Source organism: Tenrec ecaudatus, chromosome 18 (assembly GCF_050624435.1).
Source record: "Tenrec ecaudatus isolate mTenEca1 chromosome 18, mTenEca1.hap1, whole genome shotgun sequence".
Taxonomy (NCBI): Eukaryota; Metazoa; Chordata; class Mammalia; order Afrosoricida; family Tenrecidae; genus Tenrec; species Tenrec ecaudatus.
The window spans coordinates 68776606-68797774 of NC_134547.1; the positions used below are offsets into that span (position 1 = coordinate 68776606).

The 21169-nt window shown below is 52.2% G+C and overlaps 1 protein-coding gene across 1 annotated transcript; it reads right to left on the reverse strand.

Annotated features, from left to right (window-relative positions):
* Positions 1-1644: 1644 nt before the first annotated feature.
* On the reverse strand, positions 1645-20903 carry MAF (MAF bZIP transcription factor). The gene is made up of 3 exons (XM_075537002.1): positions 18979-20903; positions 5393-5454; positions 1645-3072 (listed from the first exon to the last, which is right to left on the reverse strand). Exons 1-2 carry the CDS (start codon positions 20079-20081, stop codon positions 5421-5423), a joined length of 1137 nt encoding a protein of 378 aa, XP_075393117.1. The 5' UTR covers positions 20082-20903; the 3' UTR covers positions 1645-3072; positions 5393-5420.
* Positions 20904-21169: the final 266 nt, after the last annotated feature.

Genomic DNA, 21169 nt, shown 5'->3' on the forward strand with positions numbered 1-21169 from the left:
GCCCCATCCTCTCCCTGCTTTCCGACATCAGCGAAGCCAGGCTGAGCCGCCAGTCGGGCCCGCCTTTGCCAGTGCTCGCTCCGCGCAGTCCGTGTTTTCATCCTCCTTGGCAATGAGGAGACATTGCTTCTGGCTTTCAGAGGAGCGGGGGAAGGGAGGCGCAGGGGAAAGAAGAAGAAAACTAGGGACACCCAATCACGAACCAATAAAACCACCTTTGAGACAGGGACAGACCCTCCAGTCGGTGCTGCCCACTCGAGCAGAGAATGGAAATGTAATTCTTAGCTGGGGCCAAGCAGGTCAGCATGGGTAAAGGGCTGCCTGCTGGCTCGGGACTGTGCTCGCTGATTCCAGAGGTCTCTGCCCCTGCGTTTCAGCCGCTTTCTAGCGCGCACCGCCCGACCCTACATGCTGCTAACAGAATCAAATGCTCTTTGGCATTTAACAAGAAAACGGTTCTCATTGCCCCAATACAAAGTCTAAGGGGGGGAGGGGAGGTGGGATGGGATCAAAGTACAGAAAGTAATCAGAAAATGTCATCTTCCTGCCCCAAATGTTCAGCCCACTAAAAGCCCCTTCTAGGAGTTTGTTCTCCTTTCTATTCCATCAGGAATGGACCTCCTTTGAACATAGGAAGGAGAAGGAACGGACACCGGAGACACCAGGAGGAAGTGGGATAAGTGGTTTCAATCAATGAGATACGACAAAATGTGTGTGACTGGTTGAGTGGAAAGCTGACCTGCACTGTAAACTGTCACCTGGTTCTCTTTCTCTCTCTCTTACACACACACACACACACACACACACACACACACACACACTCCGTTAAAAAATACAATAAAACAGACACCAGCTGGAGTTAAACAATCCCTTTCAATAATTATAGACCCCCTTACTGAACTCCCCCACCAGCTGCAGGTAGGAAACAGAGAAGGAGAAAAAGAAGCTTGGGTCTGTATGGGGAACCCAATTTAAAGTTGGGGCGACCCCAGGGTCAGTTTCTCTGAGCATCCCAGATCAATTCAATTCCATTGTCACCTCCACTGCCTACCTGGGAGCAAATGAACTTACACTGTGCTTTTCAAGGGACTAAAATGACTTTAAAAAAAAAAAGTCCTGGGCTCGAAGTGAATCACCGTGTTCCTCCAGGAGGCTGGCTGGGGCAAAGAGGGGAAATCAAAACTCCGCCTGTCTCCGTAGCCTCTCATTTCTGTCCTTCTCATCTAGCCAGGTGATTAAGTGGTAGGATGCATCCCAAGGTGCCTGGATTGTTAATTAGCTGTGAGTATCCTCTAGGAACTTTCCCTCGAGGTCACTGCTGGGTGGCCACCTTGCCTCTGGAAACAATACCCCCAGGTCCCACAGCTGGTTCACTTTCCCCACTCAGCACCTGGGACTGTCTCCCCAGCCCCCTGGTTGGGGCTTGCTTCCATCCACCAAGGACTTTCTTCTGCTTCCTTGACGAGGCTGGGGAGAGAGATGAACACCGGGTTGTCCCACTTGGTCCCAGGCTGTCTAAATATTGGACGAAAAAAAAAAATAAAGGAGACGAAACCGGGGGGGGGGCGCGGGGGGGGGGAAATGAAGAGAAAGAAAAGAACCACGAAAGAGGAACGAGGCTGCTTAGCTCATTTATTGCTGATCAGTGCATTGGGTGGCAGGGGACACAGAGAGGCGCGGACGCCAAACAGCAGCGGTGCAGTCATTCCGGGATGGAGGAAAGGGTAGACTCGGCACGCGGCAGGTGAATCAAGAGAGTGTCAGCGTCTGTAAAGGGCTGCGTGAACGTGTCTTTTCATGAGCATTCTTTATGAAGCATCATGGTAAGCACCGAGGGACGCACGCTTGCAGGAATTCCTGCTTCCGCGTTTGCTGCATGCACAAGGCTCCTTTCTTTCCATCAGGAGCTCTTCGAGGATATCCCGGGCGAATGCACGGATGATCCTAAGAGTCCCTTGGCATCCTTAGGCTAGCTCTCCCTAAAAGAGCTTGCAGCGAGACTTTGATTCCATCAGCGCGGGGCTGGGACAGAGATCGCTCTCAGGAAGAACAGCAGCCAGCTATGTACGGAGGGGGTAGGTGATGATAGTTAGGCAGGGGGCTAGGATCAGAAACAACAACAAAACAATGAGGTGGAGGTGTGTCCAGATAACCAAACACCTTAAACTGGACCCCACCCGCCTCCCATGTCTTAGCGCCAGCGCAGGCGTGGATCTCACGGGCTTGACACAGGCTTATGGCTCGTGATGGATTGGTCCAGGGCTGAATCTGCAGGCAGCACTGCATGGTGTTCTTCTTGCACGGATGGCACTCCGGAGGACAGATGCCAACATCTGAGCCGTCCAAAGCCCCAAGGAGTCTGTGGTGAAACTGACGTCAGGACCATAGCGTCTGTTCTCACGGGGGGCGCTTTCCAGAGAGGCAGACAGACAGACGCACGGAGAGAACCACAGTCTGCAGCCTGTGTTTTCACGTGTCTGCTGCCTGGGAACACGTGGGAGTCGCCATGTGGCTTGAAGTCGTATGATGGACTCCATGAGGCCAACTGGGCTGTGGCAGCCCCGAGCCTCCAGAGGCACTGAACAGCCAGCATGCTCTGTGCCAAGGTACCCACTGGGCTCGGGGCATTGGGGAGCCCGGTTGGCATTCAAGTCCTGGGGGGCTCCAGGCAATTCAGAAGGAAAAGAGCCATGCACGACTGAAGGCAGACCTCAGAGCGTCTCCGCGGGGCACCCCTCTGCTCTGCTGCTGTGGGTCGTTTGCCCCTGTTTGTAAGAGAATAAACCTTCCCTTCCATTTAACATGGTTTTCAATGTACACCATCAGTATAAGTACAGTTAGGAAAAAAAAAACGTGTCCACTCGGCTAGTTCTAAGACTAGGGAAAAAGGGAGGGGGACTTAGATTCCAAAATGTGTTGTATATACAAGTCCATCATCAGCTTCTCCCACGGGTGGCAGGAAAGGTAGCAAGGAGGCCCTCCCCGCTCTGTATTTATCCCACCTGCCCTGCCCGCGGCAGCTCTGCAAGGCTTGGTTGCATCCGGAGGTGTCTGAGGCAAGGCCAGGAACATCTGCAATGGGCAGAGCACAGGTGTGAGCAGGCTACGGTCCCCCAAGACATGTCGGATCCATCTTTCAGCACACAAGATGCAAAGACTGTGCTTTGAAGGCCTATTTCCTTGGCTGGTGCAAACTGTGCATAAGTGTGTTACCTCCTTGCAGAGAACTAGCGTAGAGCCAGTATCCAGGGGGAATCCACAGCAGTCCTTCACTTTAGGGCCAAGGGATAGCATGCAGCCTTCCCATGGGAACTAGGTGACCGCCACGCCATCACCCAGTGGCGACCTTACCACGGAAAGGTCCGCATCCTAGAGCCAGACCGGGTAAAGGACACAGTGCTCAGACAAGCACGTGAGGTGGCTTAGAGTGTTAACCAGCATGTTAGAAGACTTTGCCCGAGAATGGACAAAACTGCGGCAAACCGTGCTTTCTGGTTGATCTGGGTGTTAGGCTGTAAGACGTGCGGACAGGAAACTGTTAGGCAGGGACAAGGGACATGGTAGAAAAGACGAGCTTCCTCTTTCTTGAGACACCACCTGGGATGAGTGGTTGCTAGTATACTCTCAGACCAATATAAGCCTGCCTGTGTTTTTGTAAGAAAGGCTTCCCCAAATCGCTGATGACTTCAGCCTTCTACCGTTGGCCCACAAAATCGCCTGTAGTGAGCGAGCGAGTCGCAAGCCGCCCTCGGTTGGCTTCCCAGACTGAACTTAATCAAAGCGACTTTCTGAAAACAAACTAAGTAACTCCCCCAAGAGCACCCAGGAGTGGACTTTTCATATATCAGCTTATAATATCTAATATCACAGAGGAATTTCTAGGAATTGCCCTGTGCTACCCCCAAATCCCCCCACCTGACCACAGACCCGTCTCGACTCTGCTCTTGGCTGTCAATCATGTTCACAGCTGAAATTTGTTTTCTCTCCCATCCGTAACCTTCCAAGAAATATTACCAGGGGAGGTCAGGACCGGGGTGAACCTTGCCTTTACAAGTTCATTAGCTCCTTGCTCAACACGATGGGTTTGGAATTTAACAAAGCCTCCCCCAAGGCCTCAGATCATCATCTTTGATGGGTGGTTTTTAAGTTGCAGCTATCAAGACCGGGGAAGGAATGAAGGCAGGCTCCGAGGTTGCCCGCAGGTCAAGGCACACAGACAAACCCCGAAGGTAGGCACCCTTACCAAGTCTAGGCCCAGGACCCCTGAAAGGAAATGTTTGACCTGGGCGATGGCTAGGGACGAAGTCTTGTTAAATATTCACAGCTGGGCATTCAGAGCAAGCCCTTCACCTCCGTGGCATGCAGAAGCCCATCAGACGGTGGCTCTGACTACTGCGGGAAAGCGAGCCCATGCTTTCCGGGGTGTTCAGTGCATGGGCCTCGCCAAGCTCTTCCTCTGAAAGGGCTCGTAATGTGACCGTGTTGGCTTCCCAGCTCCGCGTTCGCACCCCGCTCCGTTTCTCCAGAAACCAGAACATGATATATAGACAGATGGACAGAGGGCATGCAAATTTGTCAGCAAGCAAAACATTAGGAATAAAATAACCCATGCTGGTCCATTCACCACAAAAGGTCAGCAGGCTGTGAGCGTGCGCAGACTACAATGGTTCTAAAAGTTGTTTGGAGTAAGAGGTGTGGGCTGGCTCTCCTCACAGAGCAGATTCCTCACAGGATTCACCCTGGGTGCCTGCCATGCAAACGCCTCCAAGTGTCTTGATTTCACTTCTTTCTTCTGCTTCAATTCTTTTTCGTAGATGGCAAACAGATCCTGATCTCCTCCCCCCACCTCCTGCCCAACCCTCTGCCTACAGTCACCTCTGGGAGCAGAAAGGGGCATGCTCTGAGCCCAAAGTCTCCGACATTCTCCACCCATGAATACGGAGTGATTAGGAAGGGCCTGTGAATTCAGAAGGTTTGGGAGGCCCAGGGACCGCTGGCCGAGGGCTTAGGGTTGGTTCCTGGGATTCACCCACATTGTTGGCCTTCAGCGGGAAGACCAGCGCTCCCTTTCTCCGAATGCCAGTGGACTAGTGTCAGTTCAGGCTGAACATCCGGATCTACGCAAACTCAGCACGCTGGCTCTTCTGCACCCCAAACCTACGCCGGGAAGGGCAGGAAATACATGCACGCTGGTTCTCACTGTGCATGCGTCCCTCCTGGCCAGCACCGGGAAGGAGCACCCAGGTTACCTGGGTGGGGAAACCCACATCTGAAAGCCCCCCAAACCAGACCTATTGAATCATCTGTGGTGTGCCCGACCTTCTTTCTTGCTTCTTCCCCTTCTGGAAAAGTCACTCGAACAAGCACATGCAAATGAGAAATCAAGCTGTACCTCTTTGACTTCAGACCAACGGGAGTTTTCACATCACTGAGGCAGAGGATTCCCTGGGGTACCTGATTTCGTAAATATATTAAAATAAACAAAGGGTCATTAATAACCACGCAGGGGTTGCAAGGGCAGTACACTGAGTGTCTTATGCATAGGCAGCATTAGGCTAGACGAAAAATTGCTGTCTACCAATGGCTTGTGCGGTTGGGCGCCCCGGCCTCAGAAGTGCCAGGGGAGGAAGGAACTGTGTGGAAGGCCGGGCTGCACCTTCCCATCCCTTGATCCTCCGCTTGGAGCAGGGACGATGGGATCAATCCCACGGTTTGGCAGCCTGGGTCCTCTCAGTTTAAAATGAACCAAATGACTCTGGGTTCCAATTGGGGGAGAAATTCGAATCCTCTCTGACTGGAATCTGCAAAACTTGTCAGACTCCCCCATCCCTCTGAGATCAAAGCAGACCCAGCCTTCCAGCTCCCCCGTGCTGGGTCGGCTAAGAGATAGTCTGTGGATACTGCTCACCTTGCTTGCAATTGTTCTCTTAACAAATAGAACCATTTAGATACCACCCCTGTATTTATGAACTTCTTCTCCATTTACAGTAGTAGCAGGCAGTGCTTAGCAGAGACCAAGAAAAATGAGGTTGCTTGGGTAAAAAAAAAAGTAAAAGAAAATGAAAAAAAAAAGTCTTTTTTTTTTTTTTTTGCTTCACAGTGAATCACAAAGCCTAGTAATTCAAAGTAGTTAGCTTTCTATGGTTCAAAAAACCCTTATTGCGATTAGTTGTTCTAATGTAAGTGGCAAAATAATGATCATTTGTGACACAGACTCTAATATTTCCCAGACAGCACGTTAATAACAAAGCGGACTTGTCATTTCTCCCTATGGTTAGCCGCACTCTACAAATTCCGACTGTCAAAATATATTTAAAATCTAATTCAAGCAATTTAACGTGGTTGCAGTAACTCTGGGTACGGGAACTGCGATCAACCAGTAAGTCAATCTCAATGTGTTATGTTTGTTTGTCCCCCCACCCCCCAAGATGGCTATTCTGTTATTTTCCCTCTAGTATCCCTCTACGCACCCCCGGCCCCACACACACACCGTGGCATTTTCTATTCATTGGGTGTGAACACGTTGACTGACCCCAGTACCTGCTGAAACCTGGAGTCTGGTGGCTGCGCACACAGCCTCCTCTCTGTACTAACATTTCCATTCGCTATAACTCATCTTTACAAATGCCCATATTCTAAATGCTGGCACGCTAACCTGGACACTGACAGGAACACGCCCCCTCTGCAGCTGGCTCGGTGGCATGGGCGTGCCTCTGTCCCTGTGCCACATTAGAAATACTTTTTCAAAATCTTAGGGGACGACGAGCTCACGTCTTAGTGCATTCCAATCCCAAACAACCCCATTGCTGTTGCGTCCGATGCAACTCACAGGAGCCTCTGGCCCGCGCAGCCCCGCCCAGCCCCATAAGGCTTCCACAGCTGAGCACCTGGGCGGAGGCACACAGCCTCATCTTTCTCCCACGGAGCCGCGGATGGGTTTGAACGGGCGGCCTTGGGGGTAAGCAACAGAGCACCTAATCTGACAGTTCCTGGGGAATCAGGAATGGAAGAGTTCATGGGATATTATCGTTTGTTTCTGTTTTTCCCTTGACCGCTTTGAAGGGCCCCGGATAAGGAGTCATCTACAGACAGTCATGTCTTGTCGAAAGTATCGTTTCGATGCCTCTCCCACCCCATCCACAAAGAAGCCTGAAGCCTACCGAGACGAGACGCGAAACCCTGGGAGGGTCAGTGTAACACCCATGCTTGCAGGTTAACGGGGAAGGGGAAACGAACAACAACAACGAAAGGTTTCCCCATAAAGTTACTTAAAAACAAAACCGTTAGAAACGACGGAGGCCCTTAGAAACAAACGTCTGGTCGTGTTTCAAAGCTTTCCAGATTGGGAGATGGGGATGGGGTGGGGGGGTCGGGGGAGGGCAGTGTTGGTGGAATGGCTCCGGTGAGCTCTCCCAGCCTCCGCTGAGCCTCTGCAAGGATCCTAGACGGGGTGCGTCCCACACTGGCGCGAGGCGGTCCGTCCGTCCGTGCCCCCACTAGAGAAGTCGTGCGCGGGCCATCTTAGGACACCAGCTTTGCAAAATGCAGCCTCTCCCACCTCGCCCTGCGCCTTCCCGGGGCGTTTGGCAATCGTCCCTTGTTTGGGGAGGGAAAGCACCAGACCTCATTAAATGAGACATTTGGCACCTGGCCTGAAATCTCATACAAGTCGCTGTCCTTGTAAGATCATCGGTGTCATTTTCAAGATGCCCTCGCCTCTCCAGCCACCTGGAAACCCATCCTGCGCACACGGCATTTACTCTCTAAAGGGGGCGGGCGCGGGGAGGGGAGAGAGAGATTGTGTTTGCACACCTGACTGAAGGCCCAATAAGCCCCTGCCGTTTCGGTTGGCCTCCCCTTCCTTCCGCCTGGCGGCTTACTAGGAGAGGGTGGCCAGGTAAGGTGGTCGCAGGGAACCCCCTTGGTGGGGGAAGGAAAAGGCTGTGGCCCAAGCCAGACATCGGACAGCACCGAGCTTCTCCTACTTGGCTCTGTCTACTTAAGCGGTTCAACAGTATTGATTAAATCTCAGAGGACGATGCACTGATGTTCCAAGGGAGATGGCGGGAGAACTCAGTACGCGACAGCGAATTAACACGGGCAGTGCCTGGGTAAAAACACAACCAGCATTGGTCCGCGTACTCTTCCGGGTTACCCCGTGGGGTTTGGCGAAGGAAGTTGACGTGCCTTTGAGTGGTGAAGATTCTTCTCAGACAGAAGTTTGCAGAAGGCTCTTCTCCGTCTACCTAAACACTGAGCAGAAGGATGAACGCTGCACCGGGTATCCTTTAAAATTCCATAAAGTAGAAACTGCGGGTTTATCTTTTAATAGCTTTCCCCCTCTGCAGAGTGCTACATTAATGAGGTTCCGCAAAAAAAAAAAAAAGAAAAGAAAAAAAGCGGTGGGGGATGGGGGAGCAGATGAAATGGAAATATCTGAAAATGTTAAGACACAAATATAATCTCCTCGCATATTTAATCTTAGAATGAGATTTTCCTTTTTTCCTTTTTAATCTGACAGTGTAAACGTGTTTCAGATGCTAAGATCATTGTTTCAGTCTGAACACATTTATCTCCGTATTCATAAATCTGGGGTGGGGCGGGGCTGGAGGGGTGTCGGGAGAGTTTTCTAAGATGATACAAAATAGGGGCTTAACTAGTCTATCCTGGGGCGTCTCAAAAATCTAGAAGCCGGAAGGCCAAAGGGCTTCAGTGTGTTGCCTTGGGTCCTGAAATCAGTCCTTGGGCCAGGGTCCCCATTAGGAGCCTCTCCCCAGCGTCTGAGAGTTGGTGGGCCCCTGGATAAATTTTGGGAGTGGGCTCAAGACCTGGTGCTCCAGGGAGGTCCCAGTAAAACTTGCTTTGGCGACTGTGGTTTACAGTGCGTGTCAAGCTATGGTGCTCAGCCAGCCAACACCACCCCGCGATCCCCGAGACTTTGAAAGCGGCTTTTGTAGCCTGCATTCTCTCTTTCCCTCCTCATCCTTCCTCCCACAGACGCAGGGGAAGATGGAGCTAGGGAATTCATACGGCACGAGGCCAGTGGGCACAGCTGGCCGCCCTTTCCTCTTCGGTGCTTCTTTTAACAGAACACTCCCAGAACCCTGTGGGGTGGGTGCCTGGGTGAGGGGTGGAGCCTTTGGGGTCCAAATCTGGTGGGCAGCATATTAGCCTCCCTATAATGCTCCTCCTGGAAAACTTCAGCCAAATCCCAATGCAGAATGGAGCTCCCTACCCCTCACCCCGTCCCTCAACCTAGGAAGGCATGAGCTCTGGATGGGCCCAAAGCCCTGGGGTACATTGGGTGTGGCTGCCCTGAGTGCCCCCCTCATGCACCCCTTAGTATCTTGGGTCTTGGGTCAGCTCTGAGATCACGCTGGCTTCCCAGGGTTGAGCATACAGGGCAGCCCCCTAGGTCCCCTGACTATCACACCTCCACTTCGGTAGGACTGCACCTGCTGTGTACTTGCCTTGGAGACCCCGGGGACACAAGAGCCTGGCAGGTGCAGCTGGGGCAATCAGCGATGAGATGCTCAGAGCCAGCCCAGGGTGAAACAGCACAGGGTGAAATGGGGGGAAGCAGGCAGAGGAGGGTAGGGTGTCTGTCCTTTGCTGGGGAATTGGGGGAGGGGATGACCTCAGCACTCTCTGCCTTCATCTCTTTCATCCCAGGCTCCCAGACTGCTGCCAGCCACATCACTAAACTACCTCCCAGCTCCTCTGGGGGACCCCCAGACTTGCCCCAGGCCCGCCCCCTGCCCTGCCAGGTCTGCGGAGGGGAAGGCACAAAGCTGTACAGGTTCACCTTCCATCCATGTCCTCTGGCTTCCGAGCTGAGTCTGCTGCCTCTGATGGCCCTGGCTGACTGGGCGTGCGGTGGAAAATTCTGGGGCTGAGGCATCAATGGAACAGAGTTGGATGGTAAGGGGCTGAGGTCCTCAATGTGGGATGTGACACTCTTGGGAGCGCAGGGTCTGTAGGTGGCTCATCAGTTGCCCTGGTGGGAAATGGGGGTCCTAGGAACGACCTGGAGTGAAGCCCCTGGGATTTGGGGGGATCCTAAGTTTGACTTCTGCTAATGATACTTCCCCTAATCTGCATACCCAGCCCTTCTCTACCAAGCTGGGGACATCACCCCCCCACCCCAATTTGTTTCTGGCAAGCCCGCATAGGCCTCCAGATGTGGATGAGGTTCCTAAGAACAAGAGCAACTGTGATGGTAAGCAGGGTACTTAAACCCAGACCCTGATTTTACAGAACAAGGTTCCCTTCCCAACCTTCCCAACTTCCTGGCTAGAGACCCTCACAATGAGGGTTCCCACACCTCTGGGTCTAGATGCGGAAGGTCCTGACTTTCCATGGTTCCTATCTGGATGGAATTTGCTACCAAGAAAACCCTTTCTCTGGAATCTAAGCTAGGGAAGAGGCCAGGTTGGTGATGGGGAGATTTAGAATGGAGAAACTCAGAGCAAGCCCAGCAGGGCAGCTCAGACCTAGGCCTGGCTTGGGCTGGGCCAGGGTGGCAAGCGCAGGGGGCCAGACACAAGAGAATGCTGTCCTCTGGGCTCCCTCTTCTTCAGAAAACACCCGCCCCTTCCCGTCACACACACATACTTCCTTCTGGAATTCACACCCCTCTCTTAATTTTAATGGAAGATCCACAGTGATTTCAGGGTAAAAGGAGGAATGTGATTTTGCCACTCCAAGTCCTCATGACGGGGACATTGTTACTGAACAAGAGAGGCAGGTTCGCGGCTATGGCGGCTGCTGAGCAGAAGAAGGGCGGTTTGTGAAGATTGGTAAAGAAGCGTGGGTTCCAGCCGGAGCCCCTGGGTGGCAAGCGCACGGCTCACAGGCTCCGGGGTGATGGGTGACGGTCTTAACAACTGCCAGCCTCACAGGCAGATGCCTCGAGGGACCGAATTCCTGTGTGCTGTTGATTACGCTTTTTCTGTGCCAGCTTTGTGACATTAAAAAAAAAAAAAAAAGCATGGTAAAACACCCAAAGGCCTTTTAAGTTTAGACACCACCAATCTGTAGGGGAGCGAACACAAACACACAGAAAGCCTCCTCCGCGGGAGTAGGATGGCAGAGACCATGTAAATATTGGGATCGCCTCGCTGATTGGGATCGCCTCACCATTGGAGAGACTTTATAAGTGGATCTAAAAATGTGGGGGCACGCATACCCTAGCAGTACCCTCGGCAGTCAGTGTGGGGGTACATTCCCTACCACTTTCCTAAAAGGTGTGCCAATCAGAAATCACAGGTGCGCATATTTTCAAAAAAGACCCCAGGCAGCCCTGGTTTCCACCTGGTTTGACTTTGCCCATGGCCCCATGAGCAGGTGAAATTGGGGTGGGAAGCTGAACTCACTCCTGGGACAGGCCTCCCCCATCTTTCCCCTCCTCACCATTCCCTGAAATTCTATATTTTCTCTCCTATCTTACAGCTAAAGCGGGGACCAGGGAGACTGTGTGTGTGTGTGTGTGTGTGTGTGTGTGTGTGTCCCCTGCGCCGTCTTCAAGGGAGCAATTGGATTTGTTTAGTGCTGTGTTCTGCTTTGTGCCGCTCTGAAGCGTAAAGATGCTCCGGGCATGTTGCAGGACTGTCCGCCTTTATAACTCAACAATCAGGAGGCCGCCCGGGAGCCTGGAATTCTCTCACCCTGCTCCCCAGCCCCTGGGAGAGCAGAGAGCAGCACAGAGCTGCGTTTGTCCCAGCACTGGGCTGGGCAACCCTTGGAAAGAATTTATCTTTTTGGGGGGTGGGGTGGAGGGGGGGTGGTTGATAGCTGGCTGTTGGGGCAATTCACATCCAAAGTGCGAAAAGCGGCACTGTCAGAGTGTGTGAAGGTCTGCTGCTCGTTTTCTCCACGCGCACACAATAAAAACCAGCAAGCGAAATCGGAGTCTAGGGTACGCGTGCCCATTCCCTGGGCCACCTCCCAGGCCTGTGTGCCCTGCCTTAGCCATGTCGTTCAGAGTAAGGGTGGGTGAAGAGAGGTCACAAACGTTGGGACCTGTTTCTTCCCTCTCATCTTCCGGGTGCTGAAGAATAATCAGAACTGGCCAGGAGAATACGGCCTCGCCGGCATATGAAGCTCCCTGAGCCCCTCGGGCCTTGATTTCTCTCAACAGAACAACAACACGTTGTTATTATTATTGATACTGTTATTATTTTAAACCCAGTGAAAGCAAGCTTCTGCCGGGAGAGCGGTAAGTCAGCAACTGGAAATCGGGGGGCTGGACTTTCTATCTACCCCCTGAGTATTGCATCTGAATTCTAGGGGCGCCCATTTCTTTCTCTTGTTTCTGAAGGTTGCCACTCCCGCCTTTCCTCCTTCCAGCCTGCCTCGGTCTTTAACGACAGACAGACAGGCCAGAGCTGAGTGCGATGTACACTTGCCGGGGTCGCCTTTGGCCTGGCCTACCCAATGAGCATGCATCGAAGGCTAGGCTTTCGGACCTACACAATAGCAGCAGGCACTCTGGAACCTTCGTCCATGTGTCATAAGCCGCTGTGGTGACTGGCGCAGCGAGAGGCCAGGAATGTGGCCACCCGTGGGTGCCAGGCCCGGGGCAGTGGCTCCTACATGCTCGCTTGTAAAAGCTGGTGGGTCAGTTGGGGGACGGGGGGAGGGTGCACAAGGGAGGTATTCTGAATACAAGGGGGCTTCATTAAGTCATGGAGGAGAAATTTTTTAAAAGATCATGGAATTGATCCCACAGCTTTCTGAGCTCCCCTCACCCAAGGACAGTCAAGCCCCGGGGTCAAGAAGGAAGTTGGGCTTATAGATAGTCCTCACGAGCCCCCTCGTGTTATATAAACTGGGCCTCACTTAATAAGGTGGAGCCCACTCAAATTCATCATCCCTTGCTGCCCAGGCAGCTTTTAACCCGTCAGGAAGGAAGGGCTTTTATATGGAGCCTTGCTTGATTCTAATGTCAGGCTCAGTTAGAACCTGCTGCACCTGTTTCAACTTTATGTCTTCTTTGTCGCCCGGGGTCTGCCTGCATCTAGCCTTGATTTCACCAAATGAAAACCAACCCCCAAAGCCCCTGGGATAAAGGTAGAGGTGGTGACAAATGGTGGCCTGGCCACCAGGGAAGGGAAGGTGGGTCGCTGGCAGCCACCAGCCACTCTGGGGGAGAAGGATGAGGCAGTCTGCTTCCTTGCGGATTACAATGGTCTTGGAAACCACAGGGGACACCACAGGAGACACTTCTACTCTTAAGGTCCTTGTGAGCCAGAGGAATGGACTGATTGCAAGGGGTGGGAGTTGCTGTATTTTTGTTAGTTACCATTGGGGTGGCCCGTGTCGCACAGGGGGCCAAGATGAGTCAGCCTTTGCGGCAGACAATAGATCTGATATCTAGATATCATTTCCTCTCCGCGATCAGGAAGCGGAATCTGTGCTCATCTGCTGTCAACACATCCCCGGGTCAGATCCGTTGTCAACTATGCTCACCCCGTCTCTGAGTGAGGCAACGGACATGCAAACAGCTGAGAAAGTAAAGCAGGGTGCTGGTGGCGGCGGTTTGGTCAGTGCCGGGAGAGGAAAATAAAAAAGGGGAAAAGAAAAGCATACAGAGGGTGTAGATCTCATTTTGAATCTTGCCTCCTGTTGTTTTCATTGTGCAGCTATGACCGATTAATGAACGCGTCTGCCATTGACTAATAAAAACAATGCTATCTGGGGCCTATAGGATGTGTTCAAACTCAGCCAATACTCTGAGGTGATAGCTGTTTGGGGGTTGGAGGTGGGGGGCAGTCAGATATATATATATTTCCTTCTTGGTAAAATCATCTGCCAGGAAAAGAGTGAGGCATGAAACAAGAACAACTGCGACCAGGCTGGTCTGCATACGCTTTGGGGGGGGTGGGGGGCGCGGCTAGCTGTTACCTTCTGCGTCACTTGGCTCTGTTCGCATCTCTAGCTACGCAATGGCCGCGGGAAAGCTACATTTTCTTTCCTTTCTTCTTTTCTCTGCATTTAGAGACTCGGGGTGGGGGGGGGGGCAGTCATTCCAGTGGATTTGTAAAGGCAGGATCCCGGGTTGAGAACAATCACACCTGGGCACCTGCCGACATCCATTGGAAGAAGGATTTTGCCCTTCTGGGAGCCCACCCTGAACAAGAACCCCACCCGGGGACCAGATCCAGGGTCCATGAGTTGAAACATTTAATTGCCTTCTTCTCCAACCTAGTGATTTGATTTGTCTCAACAGTTGGGGGGGGGGTGAGGCGGGACAGCTGTGTTGTCCACCACTGCCGATCATAACGTATGCATGCGTGTGTGTCTACAGATGGATTATTTTGTTGGTGGGATGGTTGAATGTACAGCTCTCACATCTATCTCATTTTGTGGACACATTGGGAAGGATGCGTTGCTGGGGTGTCCAAATGGGCGGAATGGCATCGATGATTCCAATTTGTCAGGGGGAGGGAAGCTCGGTTCTACAATTGGAATAAAAGGAATTTGAACACTACTCAGACCAACACTCACATGGGTGTGCAGTGACAGCTAGGCTTTCTGACAGGGGTTCTAAAAATTAATTTATTCTTATATTTAGAGACTTATTTGTCCTGCATGGCGTCTAGGAAGGATCCCAAAATTCTTTGTGTCACAATGAAAAAGAAAGGAAGAAGCAGTTATTGACTGGTTCGCCACTCAAACCCTGTTCCAAAGTTTAGATTACGAGTTTATTTCTCAGCATGTCTTAGACCACGAATTATCATAACCTTCTCCAGCTAGCCGCTAAGCACCCCCATTTATTTTGCCAGCCCCTCTCCACTTCGCTAGCGATGCCTGGGGCCCGGGCCTGTTTAAATTCTATTCAAAGGGCCTGGCAGCTTCCTATTAAAACGCTGAATTCCTGCACGCTCTCTGGCTCTCCAGAAGCCCTGGTCCTCACTCCAGTGAAGTCGCTGCCAGCAGTGAGTCCTGAATGACCCTCTTCCTACGCGACCGAGACCGTATCTGCCTACATTGTGCGTCCTCTTTGTGGGGAGCTAAGCTGAGCTTTTCCCAAAGTGGTTTCTCCACTTCTCTTCAGGAGAGAAAATCGTGACCCCCTAACAGTCATCAGAAGTGGGGACAAAATAAAAAGCAAAACAAAACCAAAGCACCCTGTAGCCAAGAACAGCTACCTTCCAGCCCACAGATGTAGGTTTACAATGACGACTTTTTCTTTCTTTATTTTTTTGGTGGGGGGCTACTAAGGAAAATTAAGAGTGGTCTCAGGAGCCATGATCCATAAAAGGGGAGGGTCCATCACTCTGTCCTAGGGTTCTGTAGAAAACAGCAAGCCAAGAGGATGAACTGACCAGCAGGCACCACCAGTGTCCAGCACAACCTGTTTTTTCCACATTGAGGCCTCTTGCTCAGTGTCGCAACAGTATTGCTTTTCTATTTTTTTCTTCGTTTCTTTAAACTTTTTCAAGAGCCCAAACCCAAAGCACACAAGATCATCGGGCTTGGCTGTGTGTTCAGGACACTGGTGGCTTTGTCTGGTGATCGACTAAGCCTGCGAGGGTAAGTAGACTAACTGTAAACGGTATGAATTTGTAACATTAGTTGCAGGGATTTGTGTCAGTTTAAAATAGGCCATGCTGGACAGTCCTGCGGGGGAAGCCGACTCAAGGCTCTCTGTGTGAGCGCCTAGTTAGCCGTCCCCGCCTCCAGATAGCTCATTTTGGGGGTACCACCCATTGTCAAGAGCATAGCATATATTCCATGAAGGCACGGTCCCCTGCTTCACTTTCTGGGGCTGGAGTGCTCTGAACTCATTACCAGCTACCAAGCCCACAGCCCTCCAATCCAAGAGTTGGCAGTAACACAGGATTTGCTATCACCAGTCCAAGTAGACAGGCACCTGGAGGCATCTAAGTGACTGGTGGACTTTCTTTCTTTTTAGTTTGCTTTTAAGACAGGTGACCTACAGAGTTAAAAATAAGCATAAGAAGAAGCATAAAGCAAAACAAAAAACCCAAACCCCGCAACTTCGATTTGCCCTACATGTCTACGCTAAACCTTGTCAGGCCTGGCTCCCAAGAACCCATACCGTGGATCAGAGAAGCAGCCAAACACCCTTTGTGGTCCAAAGGGAAGGCTTGCAGAGCTTTGCTGTTACAGGTCTCTGTGCCTAAGCCAGCTGCCTCTGCTGGACTGCCTGGGTCTGATTCTCCCCCCTTCTCTGGACTGGCGGGCTTGCGTAAAAGCTTAGGGCCAGGGGGCAATGAGGGCTCAACTCTTTTGGAAACTGAGAACTTTGGGGGCGAGGGGGAAGCTGTGAGTCCTAATTTACAACTATATTAAATATTGCCAACTACTGAAAGGGGCCTCCTCTCTACCTCACCAGCCTACACACGCTAGCCTGATAGCAGTCCCTTGCTACTTGCCCTGGGAATCCTCCTGGGGGAGAAAAACACACTCCTTACATGGGGTTTCCAGGGCCGCTGTTAACTGTACACTAAGAAACTGACTATGGAATCCAAAAAAAAGAAAGGGAAAAAAAAAGCCAAAAATATTTTTGCAGTTTATTATTGGAGCTGATTCTCTCTCTTGATAGACCCAGCCTTGAAAACGAAAGGGAAGCAGAGCGAGAGCATCACGCGTCGTTAGTTAGTAACTCGAGATATAAAACAATTTTGCACAGCAAAATATGGAAAAGAAAAGTAACTGACAAGATTTTTTTATATTTATTGTGGTAAGATTACTTTTCAATTTTTTTTTCTTTTTCTTTTGCTAAAGACAGGATGTCAGCCCCGGAAAGAAAAAAAAAAAATCACATTTACTGATTATTGCCTTTAAAACTGTGTGGCTTTTTTTTTTTAAGTTACAGAATATCCAGTTCTGCACCACAATACAACTGTAAAAAAATCTGCATCATCTGAAAAATGTGCAGTAATGCCATTTTTTGATAACTGCATACATTTTATTAGCGTTCTAAACAGTTTTGCAATTTTTTTGTATTATATGCTTGCAGGTTATATCTTAGTGCAATTCAGTCCCAAATACTTTTAATTTTGGAAAGAAAAAAAAACACATACATTTTGAATGTAAAATACCCCTACAGATATAAACAGGGCGTCTCCCCTTTTAATACTTTGGTTTTCAATACAGCCAGTGGTATAGCAAAGACTACACATACCCAACTTATATTTAAGTTTCGAGCACATGCTGGGTAAGCTTTTAATTTTTTTTAAAACAGTCCCCTTGCAAACTCTACCCCCCTTAACATCACAACAGTAAACAATTTAGTGCATCAATCTTTTAAAAAATCTACAGCTATACAGACCTAACTCTTTCGAATTTTCTCTATAACATTCCTTTATCTGTAGCATACATTTTTAACTGGGCTAACAGATTATAAAAACTAGAATTAAATTATAGACTAGAAACCCCAGAGCATTCCATATTTGACAATGACCAAAAGCCAAAAAAAAAAAAAAAACGAAACAAAAAAACCAACCAAGAAAGATAATAAAAATAAAACCAACCCCAAAATAATAATACCGGGGCAGATTTCTCTTTAAAAAATAAATTTTAGACTGCTTTAGGCAACAGCACAATTTTAAATTCCCCAAAGCCCAGGAAAGGGGGGAGGGGTGTCACTCTCAGGAAAAAGCAAACATTAAGAAGAACTTTTGCATTTTTGCTTTGTTAAATGTTTAACCCATCCTGGCATCTCTTGGCAGGGGATGCCTCAGTGCATTTACAATGGGAGGCTGAACTTCTGAGGAACTCAGAGCAGTGTTGGAGCAGATGCAAACTTTCACGGGAGAGCGTGGCTTGGAGGGCCGCACTTTTGGTTCTGAACTCAAAAGAAACAGTCATGATGCAATAAAACAAAAGTATGACTACCATGCCTGAAGTCTTCAAATGTCCGTTTCCAAGCCAAAAGGAAAAAAAGAAAAAAAATAATTATACCGTACATGGCCAGCATGCAGGCTTCTTTTTTATTAATATAATGTCTCTTTTCCATAAAGTCTTTGAAACAGTTTAGTTCATTGTTGCTAAGACAAAGTAGCAAGCATAATAATGCATGAGATGAGAATGAGTCGGGCTGCTGCTGCTGCTGCTGCTTTCCTAGCAGAGAGCAAACTCTCGGCTCGGCACCCTAAAGGCCAAGTGGATGCAGGCTAGTTGGTGGCAAGTTCAATGAGGATATAGTGTCTCTAGTATTTGAGCATAACAATGCTAAGGAAAACGAAACACCCCGCTGGAATTCAGCACGCTGCAAAAGTCTAGAACATTTCACATTTTTTTTTCCTTTGCAAGCTCAATCTCACATGAAGAACTCAGGAGGAGGAAAAAAAAACACTTTTTTTTGCTTTTTTTCCCCCTGTTCCTTTTATCTAAAAGGAGATGGATGGGGAGAAGGGGGAGTGTGGATGGTGGAGAAGTTGGGGGACAACACAGCAAACTCCCCAAAAGTAAAACGATAAAAAAAATCCAAACAAAATGAGAAAACGCACACGGGGGTGAGTGGAGGGGGGGGGGTCACCAGCTCATGAACTGAAGGAATGGGAAAAAAAATATATATAGGTGACAGAGGCTTCAAAGGTGAGTAATGGTCCACAGGAAGAAGTCAATGAGATCCTCCAACATCTTGCAAGTTCATGGGCAGGGGATGGGGGGGGGGTGTAGAAAAAAACAAAACAAAAAACAAAACCAAGCTAGCAAGTGATGGGGAATTTCAGGTTTGGCAAAACCACGAGGAGGCAGACACCCTGCTCCCCTCCACAACTCAAAACAGCCACCTCCACCACGAACTGGGGGGGGGTGGCTGGGGGTGTCCAGGTGCAGGTGTGTGTGTGTATGCGTGTCTGTGTGTGCGGGTCAAGGGGGCTGTGAGGGCTGGGGGCAGAGAGGGTCCAGGTGGTGGCTCTGGAACTGGCAAGCCCACACCAGAGCCAGACCCCCACGGAGCACTTATGGAGGTGGCTAGCTGGGGTCGCATGTCACACTCACATGAAAAACTCGGGAGAGGACGGGTTGTCGCTGCTGGAGCCGTTTTCTCGGAAGCCGCTGCTCACCAACTTTTCATATTTCTCCTTGTAGGCGTCCCTCTCCCGCACCAGCCTGGAGATCTCTTGCTTGAGGTGGTCGACCTGCTGCAGCAGCTGGTTCTTCTCTGACTCCAGGACGTGTCTCTGCTGCACCCTCTTGAAGCGGCAGGACTGGGCATAGCCGCGGTTTTTAAGGGTCCGCCTCTTCTGCTTCAGCCGGATCACCTCCTCCTTGCTGACCCCGCGCAGCTGCCGGTTCAGCTCGCGCACCGACATGGTCACCAGCTGCTCATCGGAGAAGCGGTCGTCGAAATGCAGGCCGCCGCCGCCGCCTCCGTGGTGCGGGTGCAGGGCGCCCCCCGCCCCCGCCGCGCCCCCGCCGCCGCCGCCCCCAGCGCTGGTGGGGCCCCCGCCGCCTGCGCCGCCCGCGCCGCCCGCCGAGGCGGACGCGCTGCCCGCGGCCCCGGGCGCGCCGGCCGTCGGGTGATGGTGGTGGCCCGCGGCGTGGTGGTGGTGATGGTGGTAGTGCGGGCCCGTGCCACTCTGTGCGGCGGCCGCGGCGATCACGGCCGACACCACGGCGGCGGCGGGGCCCATCTCCTCGCCGCTGCCGCCCAGAGAGGCGCCGGCGCCGGCCCCGGCCGCCGCGGCCAGCTGCTGCGCCCCGCGCGCGTAGCCATCGAAGCCGCCCTGGAGCTGGTGGCCGTTACTGATGAGCGCCTCGACCGCGTCCTCGGGGCTGAAGCCCAGCGCCTCGGGGTTCAGCTGCTGCGGGTAGCCGGTCATCCAGTAGTAGTCTTCCAGGTGCGCCTTCTGCTCGCTGCCCGAGCCCGGGCTGGGCGCCGAGAAGCTGGGGGAAGGGGGCACCGAGCTGCAGGGCGTGCTCATGGGGGTGGAGGACAGCGAGCCCCCGGCGATGAGACGGCCGCACTGGCTGATGATGCGGTCCGTCTCCACCGGCTCCTTCTTCACTTCAAACTTCATCAGATCGAAGTCATTAACATATTCCATGGCCAGGGGACTGGTGGGCAGGTCGGAGTTGCTTATTGCCAGTTCTGAAGCCATTCTCCTGCCGCCGCCGCCGCCGCCGCCGCCCCTCCAAATGGGCTGCAGGAGAGGGGCCAGCGGGCTGTGCTGGGTGGCCAGCGGGTGAGCCAGCTTGCCGGGCTGGGGCGCTTCTAGCTCGCTCGGCGGTGGCTGGCCCGAAAGCTCCGAGCGCGCACACCCCCCGCCCTGCCCGCGCCCCCCGCGCCCGCCCTCCCTCCTCCCAGCTCACGCCAATGTGCTTGCTCGCTCGCCCGGCCCCTCCTCGCCTGCTCTCCTCCGTGCGCGCCGAGCCGGCGGCGGCTTCAGGCTCGGGAAGGTCCTCCGCGGGCGGCGGCGGCGGCGGCGGCGGCGAAGCCGGAGGAGCCCGGCGCGGAGCGCGGCGTCCCCCGCTCGCCGCTCCGCTGCGCGCTTTGCATAAGGAGGGCTCGCCTCGCCCGGCCGGGCTGCAGGCGGGGCGCGCGGCGGCTGCTCGGGGCCGGAGGCGCGGCGGGCGGGCGGGCGGCTGTCCGGGCGGCGCGGGCTTGGCACGGGGGAGTTAACACTTCATGCTGCTCGCTCCTCTTCGCGCTGGCTCGTTTTATGATTATTGCTTTTTCTCCTGTCCGCTCTCTGGCGCGCGCGCGCTCTCGCTCTCCCTCCACGCCAAGTGCAAGACGGAGGTGCAGCCGGACTGGAGGCGAGGGAGGGGGGCAGTTTAGTTCGTTCTTGTCTTTTTTTTTTTTTAAAGCAAAAGCGCGAAGTCTTGGGGACCCGCGAGGCTAAGAGCGAAGGAGGGGGTGGGGGGCGCCCGAGCCCAAGAGCAGCCCGAGCTACAGCTCGAAGATGAAAAAAGATTTTAAAGCCTCTGATCCAGCAAGAAGAGTTTAAAGCAATTGCTGAGTTTTATAGCAGTTGTGACGTCAGGCCCCAGTGGGAAATTGACTGGCACTCCCGGCCAATGGGAGGCGGCGAGCGCGGCCGCGATTAGCATAATAGTATAGAAACAAGGAAACTTTTCCGAGCTGTCAATCAGAGCCCAATCAGCTGACTGTCAGCTGGGACGGGCTGGCTTAACCCTTCCCGAGCCGCAGCCTCCTTTGGCGCCTCTGGGGCGCGAGGCCCCGCGT